Source organism: Aplysia californica, unplaced genomic scaffold, assembly GCF_000002075.1.
Source record: "Aplysia californica isolate F4 #8 unplaced genomic scaffold, AplCal3.0 scaffold00353, whole genome shotgun sequence".
Taxonomy (NCBI): domain Eukaryota; kingdom Metazoa; phylum Mollusca; class Gastropoda; order Aplysiida; family Aplysiidae; genus Aplysia; species Aplysia californica.
Window position 1 is genome coordinate 535,487 of NW_004797623.1, and position 12,295 is coordinate 547,781.

Here is a 12,295-nt window from a genome sequence, read left to right on the forward strand (position 1 = left end):
GCCCCCCCCCCCCCCCCCCCCCCCCCCCGGGGAATCATAAACGTTGACAACACGTATACATTAAATGTGCAAGCGAAGCTTTCAAAGCCTACCTGAGTGTCTGGGTCCGAACCGGTGCACCTGATCAATTCTGTTCCCACGGTACTATTGCTGAGCAAGGTGAGTGTCGACGAAGGAAGTGAGATGGTCGGCGCACGGTTCCGGATGACTGCGATGGTCAGAGTGAAAACTCCACTGCTGAATCCCCCATCATCTTGCAGAACAAACTGGACCTGAGAATCATAAACAAGGACATCATGAGAAAAACACAGACACAATGCTCAGTGCAATTTTAACACTTTCCCTACCGCAATCGAGACGCATTTTGCATAATCACTTTTAGAAACCCCTAACTAATATAATTGGAATAAATCTTCAATAATGTATCACCATCTCATAGATTATTCTTTGATCTTCTATTCTTTAATCTTCAGTTTGATGGGCCATATGACATGGTCTGTATATGTTTAGTTGAAAGTTTCGACATTTCCCTTTGGCGGGTGTTAAAAATAGATATGCCTATCAGGCATTTTGGATTAGTATTAGTCGGCAGTGAAGTCTGGCCACCGGAATGTGACCGGCAGCGGATGTTACTCTTGGGTTTTTTTGTGGAAAGATCTAACGGCTGACAACACAGGTTTTGTTGAGAGCGTGTTGCTCAATTTTCTCTTAATAAACTTTACCCTTTGAAAACGAATCTGAACTGTTATGCTTGCATGACTGCTGAGGTGAAAGAAAACTATTAGATCTAGATCTACATCCATTAAAGCGGGGTAGGGGCGCAAAAATAACAGGTCAGGGAAAAGCCCTGTGCCAGTGACGGATTTTGGCCAGGTAGGAAAAGAATCAAGTCATTCATTTTTCCTCTGTTTAAAAGAAAAGTGCGTGTGCATCGGAATGGAGGAGAAAGTGAGTGTACCTAATTATGTTTGTTGGGCTAGTACATGTTCCCTCACACGAGTGTATATGTGTGAGTGTGTATCAGCAATGGCTTACTGTTTGACTGTTCCCTCACACGAGTGTATATGTGTGAGTGTGTATCAGCAATGGCTTACTGTTTGACTGTTCCCTCACACGGGTGTATATGTGTGAGTGTGTATCAGCAATGGCTTACTGTTCGACTGTTCCCTCACACGAGTGTATATGTGTGAGTGTGTATCAGCAATGGCTTACTGTTTGACTGTTCCCTCACACGAGTGTATATGTGTGAGTGTGTATCAGCAATGGCTTACTGTTTGACTGTTCCCTCACACGAGTGTATATGTGTGAGTGTGTATCAGCAATGGCTTACTGTTTGACTGTTCCCTCAGACGAGTGTATATGTGTGAGTGTGTATCAGCAATGGCTTACTGTTTGACTGTTCCCTCACACGGGTGTATATGTGTGAGTGTGTATCAGCAATGGCTTACTGTTTGACTCAAAGAGAAGAGCGCTGACAATAATATAACGTCATTCGGCAAAGGAAATATGTGAGGTAAACAGACAGAAACAACAGTTAAAAAGAAATAAAGCAAGATCCACCAGATACCAGAATGAAGGTAGGAGTGTTCTTGGTAGAAGTGTTCTTGGTAGGGGTGTTCTTGGTAGGAGTGTTCTTGGTAGGAGTGTTCTTGGTAGGAGTGTTCTTGGTAGGAGTGTTCTTGGTAGGAGTGCTCTTGGTAGGAGTGTTCAAGGTAGTATCCAACCACCAGTAAACAATAATACTATGTGTCACAACGCGATGGAATCAGCCACTCGTCAGTTTTTGGGTATGTTGAGTTATTGGTATTATCTTAAAGACTGTTCGTTTGTCTTGCTTTTAATGAAGAAAATACCTATCTATCTCAAACAGAAGTCAAGATATTCACCATTGAAGGAAGTGGGGTTGCCTGGTCCCACGAGAAAAGTAGCGAAAAAACGGCCGCCTAAGTATTGTGACTTCCATAGCTTGAGAATCCTTGGAAACTGAAAATTTACATTTGTTGTGCTTTTAAGCAACATTTTTCATTAAAATCTACACAGAAATGTGTTTTGAAATCAACAGAAAAGGTGATGAGCCAAAAATCAAACATTTCATCAATATTACCTAACCTGCCAAAAAAATGCCGTTTTCCATTATTTCGTTATTTCGATGAGCGGAGTATTTCACCGAGACGCTTAACCTACGTTCTCACTCATCATTCTTCTTACCTGGTACTCTGGTTGTGTAGTGCCCAACAGAGTCCTTGCCAAAAACACCTGGCCGCGCGTGTCCAAGAAGACGAGGTTTTGGTTGGGTCCACTTGGGGCAAAAGAGAATTGCAGAGCCGAACCAAACTAGGAGAAACAGGGCAATCAGAGGTTGAACTTTTGCTCTGTTTTATATTTTACAAAGCAAGGTTATTCAACAGGTAAGGGTATAGTTCTCATCAAAAAGCTCTTTATCACAGCTACTCTTGTTCCTCTAAGACCAGACAAAGAAAGCAAATTACATGCCAAAGAACAGTACAATTGAAAAGAATCTGTAACTATCACTGACTTGAAAAGAATCTGTAACTATCACTGACTTGAAAAGAATCTGTAACTATCACTGACTTGAAAAGAATCTGTAACTATCACTGACTTGAAAAGAATCTGTAACTATCACTGACTTGAAAAGAATCTGTAACTATCACTGACAGATAGAGGAGTACAAATTTTTGTGCAATGCTGGACCAATGATGATGTTAACAGCAATTACAAAAACAGCAGCAGTGACATGTAACTGAGTTTAAAAGCCTCTTTTATTTATCCTGAAACCTTGTATCTCTACACTGAGTCCACTGAGTCTAAGAAGTCTTTTTCCAATTCAGATATTGATCTTTATTGCCTCCTTCAGCTTCATGTAAGTTCTTGGCATTGCTCGTTCAAATACAGAGCTTTCGTTTCAGAAACCTTTAACAGATCTTTTATCTTTTCAAAGCATTTCCAAACTAAACAGAGCCAGTACATCGACAAGAGGATAAAGCCAATGAGCATAATAAAAGAAAGATTATGAAGTCTCGTGTCAGAAATGACAAGATGCTACTTGAATGAAAATCATGAACGTTCAATTCTAGAAGGTGAGTACTGAAGTTATTACCCCTGTGTCTGGGTCCCGAGCAATGAGACTGAGGTCATACAGTCGCACACCAGTAGACTGAACTTCCTGGATTTCAACTCTATCACTGAGTTGGGTCCACCGTGGAGGGCTGAGGTTGCGCTCAACATTAATAGTCAGGAGCTCTTGAGGGATGTTCCGACAGTAGCCATCATCAGCAACGAACCTCATCTGAAGTCAGTGAAAGGGAACAGATTATGACATGTAATTCTCCCTCAGAAAAACAAAAAGGGCCAGTAATAAGGAAATTCAAAGGGCGGACCCTACAGTGCACCCATCTGGGCAAAAAAAATAAAGACAGAAAAGCTAGAGAAGACAAGTGCAGCCACTGAATATACCCATCCTGTTGACAAGATATCCGCTTTGCAGTGCACTTAACTTTTTACCGACTTGAATCCCTATTGTTCCCAACTATAATGACAATCGGTTACTCTATCTTAGATTCAGAATATTTTTTTGCCTCAATTTCCTTGGGTGACTTTACTGCTTTCAGCTCCGTTCATTAATCATATTGTCTGTGTCAGTCATAAATCAGATGACAGAATTCTAATGAGGAGTTTAAAGATTAAGGTATATGATTTGAAAATTAAAATAACTGCATTTAACTCTGGAGGCAGAGAGATAACTTACCTCGTAAACTCTGTCAGTGTGTCGCTCTAAAGCAGGAGTTACCAAAACAGCACCAGTGGTAGGGTTGAAGCTGAAGTACGTAGCCACATTATTGTCATTCAGCAGTCTGAGGGAGGTGCGGTTGTACCGATCCTGAAGACAAACAAAATTACAATATGTATTCACCTTCGTATATAAGCATTGCTTCAGACTTTTATTTATTTGCTGATGAATTTAAATCTTGCCTTCAGTTCAATATATGAGACCACAAACGACTCAAATTAATGTTAAAATAAAAATTGTGTAAAACTAATCAACAGAAGAAAAAATTGTTACAACAACCGTCAAATGTACACGGGACAGGATTTTTCAATATAAGCATTCGGGCAAACTCTCTTTTCTTGGGAAATGAAAAATGTCTATACCTTGACTTGTTCAAATCTATCAAAGAGCTTCAAGTACATTTTTTCTAAGACTGCTCGGGGAGACTCGTCTCTACTTCTTCAGTGTTCAATTTTCTGTGAAACATCTTTAAAATTCTTAAAGAATTAGTGTGGGCTTTACCCCTAAAGACAAGAACACAATAAGAATTCAAAGCACCACATTGTAACTATATTACGATAAAGGTTCTTACATTAACATCCTGGTCGTCTGCAGTCACTGTGTAAATGACCCCTGTGGTATTCTCCGTGATGCTGATAGCTCGTGGCAGGTTTTGAAACTGTGGGCAGTTCTGATTGCGGTACACGGTAACATCAATGGTGGCTAACACTGAACCATTCAGGGATGGTGACCCTCCATCGTAAATCTGGGCAGACATCTAAAAAAAAGAAAGACAAATATCCCACACAAATGATTCTGCATTCACACAGTTTTTCCTCTTTCAACAACACACGTTTAAACTCTTTTGTTAGGAAGGGTAAACAAAAGTTGAAGAGAAAAAATAATAATATGCAAATTTTTCGAGAAAGACTAAAGGCACTTTGAGGTAAGATATTTTGAAGAATAAAAAATAATTGTAGAACATTTTTTTTTTCTCCTAAAACCAATGTAACGGGTAAAGTTAATTTTATCATCCAGATCGTTAAAGAATCCTGGATTTTAGGCAAACCCTGGGTAAGCACCCATTTGAAAGTATATTCTTTTTGATGACAGCAAATCATAAACACATACCACATAGTTGCCTTCGGTTCCCCCTTGCAGGGATCTGTAGGTAGACAGCTGGCCATTTCTACTTAAAGTGAAGAAACTATTCAGCTGAGTCAGCCGGAAGAAATACAAGTTCCAAGGTTCCTGTAACAGAAGAACAAAAGATGAGTAAAATGATAGCAATGTACTGAACAGTTAGACAGGACCAAGAGAGACCTGTCCTCAGGGTACCAAAAGAGGGGAGGGTATCATTAGAAAACTCTGGGAAGAAGTTCGGTATGAAATAGAACTGTTATAGATGAGGTTAACACTTTTCTTTTGAGTAAATAATTAGAGAAAACCATTCAGCTAATCGACGACAAACAAGAGAGTCAATTTAATTACACAGATTTATTTTTGTTTTCACAAATTTGTTTTTGTTTCTGTTAAATGGGTATTGCAACAAACCAAGAGAAAATGTAAATACTAAATACGGGCTTTTCTTTACGTTCTTGGGCGAGCGTTTTTCACTACTAGACACAGTCAGGACATTTCACATATCCAAGGGTCAAGATCAAAGCAACAGGACATTTCACATATCCATGGGTCAAGATCAAAGCAACAGGACATTTCACATATCCATGGGTCAAGATCAAAGCAACAGGACATTTCACATATCCATGGGTCAAGATCAAAGAAACAGGACATTTCACATATCCAAGGGTCAAGATCAAAGCAACAGGAGAGAAGAAATAGAAAAAATGAAGGTAGATGCAACATATCAAAATTCATATCAGACATGTGTATATCTAGACACCAAAGCTCATAATATGTGTTACTGCGACATGCTCGGCGCATGTGCAACTACTTACCAAAGCATCCCTATCGTCTCCCAGGAGTCTGGTTCCGATATTGGTTCCCACTGGGTCATCCTCATAGGCCACAAAGCTGTAGGTAGTCTGCGTGAAGAACGGTGGGTTCAGGTTGCGGTTGATGTTGATGTATACAGTTGTAACATCTTGCTTTGGTGGCAATCCATCATCTTGAACCAGGAGCACCAGCTGGGGGGAGGGGGGGGGGGGAGTATAGTTGTAGTTAGAGTTTTAAGGCACTTGCGACACAATTAGATCATATACGTGTCGGAGACTAGAGTTGTTACTATAAAGTAACAAACGCAAAAAAAATTTGATAGGAAAGAAGGAGCGATTCAAATCAGAACACCTGCCAACCACCTGCCTCTGGGGAAAAAAAGATGGAACGGTGGAGTTCAAGGCACACCTACTTGCAAGCAACCAACTAAATTGATCTCTCCAAAGGGAAAATACACACAGATATACACACAGGGACATGCACAAACATGCACACACGCACCCACCCACCCACCCACCCACATCGGTAGCCATCTCAGACTCGCAACTGTAAGGTGGAGGGTTCAAATTCCCTCAGGGGCCTGACGTTGTGTCCTTGGGAACTCACTTTACACGAATTTCGCTCGCTTCATCCACAGGGAATGGGTACCCAGCTATAGACAGTGAAAGATCTTGTCAGTTTGTTAGTGTTAGAGAGCTTAATCAGCTGCATGCATTGTATGCTTCCTGCCAGGAAGCTGAGAATGTTTCTGAGCATTCCATGGTCTCCTGGGGTACTAATATAGTGTAAAGCGCATAGAGCGTGCTGTCGAGCGGGGACATGCGCTATACAGATGTTCTTTATCAATATTATAATAAAGGAGGCAGGCGTCTGAACCTGGCTCTCAGGACCAATCCAATACAAGATCCCAGTAGAAAGACCAAGATACTAGATACAAGTCTTTCCCCACTCAGGAATAAAACGCCGGTCTCCTGCAAGCGACATGTGCGACAGCGAAAAAGCTAACCACTGCATCACAAACTTTGGGGAGATGTTTTTGGCAGAGACTAATCAATTATATCAAGAACATAGTATTGTGCATGATCTGAATGAAAAAGAATCGAAAAGTTTCGGAGTAGAATGTTTCTGCAATGACATTTTATCACACGTATACAGTCACTTACAGTGTAGAGTTGATTGGAAGATGCAGGGATGTCATTGGTCACCCTCACATTCACCTCGTTGTTGTTCACTTGCTGAATTTCAAAGTACAGCACTCCATTTCCATTGAGAATGGAATATTTCAGTGTGCCAAAGCGATTCTGAAAGAGAAGCAAAGACTTAACGACAATAAATGATGTGCAGAGTAGAAAATAGTGAAACACGACAAATTAGAACCATGCAATGATTTTAACTATATGAGACTTATTCTGTTCATAGAAAGAACTAAAATAGGAATTTCTGCAAAACGGAAAGCAATGCATTCAAGGAAGTATGCTGTGTGGATCTTTATTTTTTTCGCTTTAGCAAGTGTTTTTACGGCATGTACAAAACAAACCGATAGATGTTTGGTAGTAAATAAGGAACAAACCACACAAGAGCATCCACCAACCACCCGACCTACACATAATACTCCCTCCTCTCAGTTGCCAGGAAAGGTAGTTCTATCCATTCAAATCCCTCACCATCTCCCTCAATTATACTGAAGACAGTTATAAAAGCAAACGTTGCACATATGGCAAATTTAAAAAAGAGCCAAATTTTGGTAGCACCTTCCCTCACCATTTGTCTCAATTAAACTGAAGACAGTTATAAAAGCAAACGTTGCACATATGGCCAATTAAAAAAAGAGCCCAATTTTGGTAGCACCTTCGCTCACCATTTTTCTCAATCATACTGAAAACAGTTATAAAGCAAACGTTGCACATATGGCAAATTTAAAAAAGAGCCCAATTTTGGTAGCACCTTCCCTCACCATTTGTCTCAATTAAACTGAAGACAGTTATAAAAGCAAACGTTGCACATATGGCAAATTTAAAAAAGAGCCCAATTTTGGTAGCACCTTCCCTCACCATTTGTCTCAATCATACTGAAGACAGTTATAAAAGCAAACGTTGCACATATGGCAAATTTAAAAAAGAGCCCAATTTTGGTAGCACCTTCCCTCACCATTTGTCTCAATTAAACTGAAGACAGTTATAAAAGCAAACGTTGCACATATGGCAAATTAAAAAAAGAGCCCAATTTTGGTAGCACCTTCCCTCACCATTTGTCTCAATTAAACTGAAGACAGTTATAAAAGCAAACGTTGCACATATGGCCAATTTTAAAAAGAGCCCAATTTTGGTAGCACCTTCCCTTAAGTAACACCGACAGGTAGAAGAAGTCAACCCTGGACATCAATTCATCCAAGCTGTAATCAGAATATAGATTAACACAGGTGTCAAACTCATGATAAACATAAGAGTGCAGTTCATACCACTGGATCATTGTCCCTCGCCGTGGGATTGCCCGGCCCAAGAACATCCCCAACTGAAATATCCGACTGAATGGTGTAGTTGTAAACAGAGGAAGTCCACCTGGGGGCATTCGTGTTGCGGTAAATGGCGATGTCCACGGGAGCTGGGTTGCTGGTCTGGGCTGGAACACCCCTGTCTATAGCCACCACCTCAAACTGGAAAGAAGTAAATAAGTTTATTCAGTGTTTATGGCCATCGGCCCACATCACATCATATAAAACACTTATTTCTTCAGTAAAGTTCCCATAATGAAAAGGCACAGGTTTTGCACATATCTCTTTTCATGGGTCAGACATTGCATATTTCTGTCACTGGGCCGAGTTAGGCTAGGAGGAATTAACAATTTCCTTTGATGGAGAAAATTTTAACAGTAGAAGAAAAAAAATTGAAATTCATCTTCAATTTTATGAGAGTTACGCCTCTCACATAAGAGTGACTTTATTCATTTCCACCGATCAGCTAAGATTTTTAACAAGGTAATGACTCTTCTGTTCCCATATGGCCAGAGGTTGATGATAATATACTCAGCTGTTTCTTGAAATGGAATGGTAAGAGAGAATAAATTATACTTGTGACAGACTTCTTCTTCTGTTTCGCACAGAATGATCAACAAACCTACTTCTTACTTAACTGAGAAATAAAACGCAAAAATGGACAATCAAACTCAAACAGAGAGGGCCAAACTGCATCTTGCGACACTATAAAGTTTCTCATTCTTTCTCGTTAAAGAATTTTTTGAAGCAAGTGTGTTTCAACATTTGTGTGATATGTCTGTCCCTGTGTCTATCACGTTGTCTGTCTCTCAGTCTATTCATCTTTCAGTCCACCCATTTCTGTCACTCTGGTTACAATATCTCTGTATTGTGGGTCTCTCACTAACTCACCATCTCCGTGTACCTCTCTCTCTCTCTCTCTTTCTTCTTCTTCTTCTTCTTCTTCTTCTTCTTCTTCTTCTTCTTCTTCTTCTTCTCTTTTTCTCTCTATCATTTCTGAGACTAAAGAACTACCCTCACTGACTACCCTCACAAACATTTTGTTTTTGGGGGATTTCTAAATTTATTTTTCATTATTTTAAAAAAATAAGTTTTTGAACATATATCCAATGAAAATATCTGGAAAAGAAAATGGACCAGGCCAATGAACTTACAGAGTAGCGGTCAGCGAGACATGGGGACTCCCTCAGATTGGCTCGGGGAAAGATAAAGCCATTGACTGAGTCTACGATGAAACACTGGAGGCTTCCGTCATTGGTGCTGCCCTCTCTCAACTCAAAGTAGAACTGGTTGTTGGGCGCCTGAGGAGAACACACTGGTCCATCAGTCACTAGAATAGCTCAAATCATTCCTGTACGGACTATGGAAATAACAGTATGGAAATGACATGCCAGACATGGGGTGGGGGGGGGGGGGGGGGAGAGGGTAGGATACAAACCTTATCATGAGGAAGAAGACATAATTTGAATTTCTTAGAAGAGCATACTGGCACTATAATCAGCTTGCGATATGTTTGTTTTTTAATTTGGTGACAAAAATCAGCACAAATTTTTTTTAATTTGCTAAACTGATCAGTTACGCTACTTGAGTGAAAAAAATCAAAGTGAAACTGTGACTTTTTGAACAAATTAGAATTCATATTTCGGAAAAAGAACACCTATTTTAAAAGGTCACGCTGACAAAACGTAAAACCTTTTTTATCTCGAAACAGCTTTGAATTTTTTTAAAGAAGGCCTTTGGTTAGATTATGTCAGTGTAATAGTTTCCAGGTGCAGCCACCACCTCCATTTCGTAGCCTCAGAACTGTTCTGTCCAAAGTGCCTCTTTAAATAATAATAATAATAATAATAAAAATAATAATAATATATAACATTTATATAGCGCATTTCCCAAAAAGTAGCCCAATGCGCTTTACATTGGAATACCCATTTTTCAAAACCTTTCTTACTACTTCCTTTCTTCTCATGCAATATATATTAATGCACATACACACACACACACATACACACACACACACACACACACACACAATTTTCATCCAGACATAGGAACAGAACAACTATAATGAAAAATAACGTTAAAAGCTTATAATGAAGGACAGGCCTGTAGGAACAGAAAATGTCTAAGATGTCTTTTGAAGCTATCAAGTGTTTTTATTTGTCTTAGTTTCATGGGTATTCTGTTCCACATAAATGGACCAAGATATGAGAAAGATCTCCCTCCATATGATTTGCATGATTTTACATCTTTACTGAAGCACACTTCGGGCACAATAGTTCTAAGGCAACTACAATTTGAAAGCTAAACATTAAATAATGAACAACAATAAACGATGATAATAACAGAAAAATAAAGCCACTTACAACGAGATCAAGGTCCGTGGCATTGACGTCAAAGATGAGGTCACTGTAATACAGGGTCTCTGGGATGGTGGTCGAAAATCGGGTCTCTGTCAGAACAGGCGGGCGCTGGTTGGAGGCTATGTAAAGGAGGGCCACGGTGGTGTTACACAGATTTCCACCGTCACAAACACGGATGCGGAGCTGGAAAGTGTTCAAGAAGAAAAGTTGACCCATCCGTATGCCTCTCTCTCTCTCTCTCTCTCTCTCTAGCTCACTCTTGTTTTTCCTCTTTCTTTCCTCCTCTCTCACTCTCTCTTTCTCTAACTCACTCTTGTTTTTCCTCTTTCTTTCCTCCTCTCTCACTCTCTCTCTCTTTCGTTTTCTTTTTCTTTTTCTTTCTCTCTCCTCTCCTCTCTCTCTCTCTCTCTCTCTCTCTCTCTTTCTCCCTCCCTCCACTCTCTCTCTCTCTCTCCCTCCCACCACTCTCTCTCTCCCCTCTCACCACTCTCTCTCTCCCCTCTCTCTCTCCCCTCTCTCCCCTCTCTCCCTCCCCTCTCTCTCTGTCCCCTCCCTCACTCTGCTCTTCTCTTTCTCTCCCCTCCCCATTCCACCCACCCATCCCCGAGAGTCCAGAACTAAAGCAGACCTAATATTCAAATTATTTTTTGCTCTCACATACTGCTTGTTGAGACAAGCAAGGGATTTGTGGGGGGACTCATCATCATCATTAAGTGCCAGATCTGTGGTAAAGATCGGCGATCAGGGCTCTCCATTCATTCCTTTGCTCGGATGCTCTTTAAAAAGCTACGTTACATAGATCTTCCCCCTGTATCCATCTGTTTAGGTTCTCTAAGTAGGTTGCCCTGGGCCTACCTAACCTCGCCTCGTTTGCCTTCAATTTTGCCAGTGAGAGCAAGATGTTCAAGACTTTTACGTCTATTCAGGTGTCCCACAAACTGCATTTGTCTTTTCCTGATTGTTTTTAACAGCGAGCGTCCCACGTAGGCTTCATCAAGTACTACCTCATTTGTTTGCGGGTGTCTAACTAACAAAGAATTTTACAAGATCAGACAAAGTTGCTACTTACCCTCAATGGGTTCTGACTGCTGCTGCTCAAAGGAGAGGTCAGACTGATAGAGCCAGCCTGGTTGATGGAGAATACGTCCTCCGAGCCATCGTCTCCAATAAGAGAGAAGGAGATCCGGCCATAGCGGGTACCCTGAAAAAGAAAAAATGTGCTTGTTTTCGTGGGCGTTTTATGGCACTTGCAATACAATTAGGTCACGTAAACGCTGATGATTTTAAGTGTTACCAGAGAGTAACAAACACAACAAAGGAAGGAGGAGGGAGGTGAGATAAGGATGATACATGTTTGACTGGAAAGAAGAAGAAAGCCACACCAGAGCATCCGTCATCTACCTACCTCAAAAGAATTAACAAGCAAACTGATGTGCATTCACGTCACCACCTCCATCTCTTCTCCCTCCCACTCTCTCTTTCTCTCAGTCTATCCTACTGTCTGTCTATTCACATCTCTCCCTCCATCTCCCTCTCCCTCGCCTTCACCCTATTTCACACACACACATACACACACATACACACACACACACACACACACACACACGCACCCCACACCTCCCCCCACACACACACCCACACACACACACACACACACACACACACATAAACAACAATAATCTAAAGCTAGATACATACTCA

The 12,295-nt window shown here is 40.7% G+C and overlaps 1 protein-coding gene across 1 annotated transcript in view; it reads right to left on the reverse strand.

The window, feature by feature from the left end:
• LOC101847743 overlaps nt 1-12,295 on the reverse strand; it is a gene marked incomplete in the record, with an annotated part of 240,046 nt that overhangs the window by 123,129 nt on the left and 104,622 nt on the right. The window contains 12 exon segments of the mRNA XM_035970982.1: nt 93-272; nt 2,209-2,334; nt 3,119-3,307; nt 3,767-3,898; nt 4,380-4,565; nt 4,919-5,038; nt 5,746-5,934; nt 6,907-7,044; nt 8,202-8,396; nt 9,389-9,535; nt 10,598-10,777; nt 11,664-11,795. Of these exon segments, the coding sequence (XP_035826875.1) occupies nt 93-272; nt 2,209-2,334; nt 3,119-3,307; nt 3,767-3,898; nt 4,380-4,565; nt 4,919-5,038; nt 5,746-5,934; nt 6,907-7,044; nt 8,202-8,396; nt 9,389-9,535; nt 10,598-10,777; nt 11,664-11,795 (1,914 nt within the window).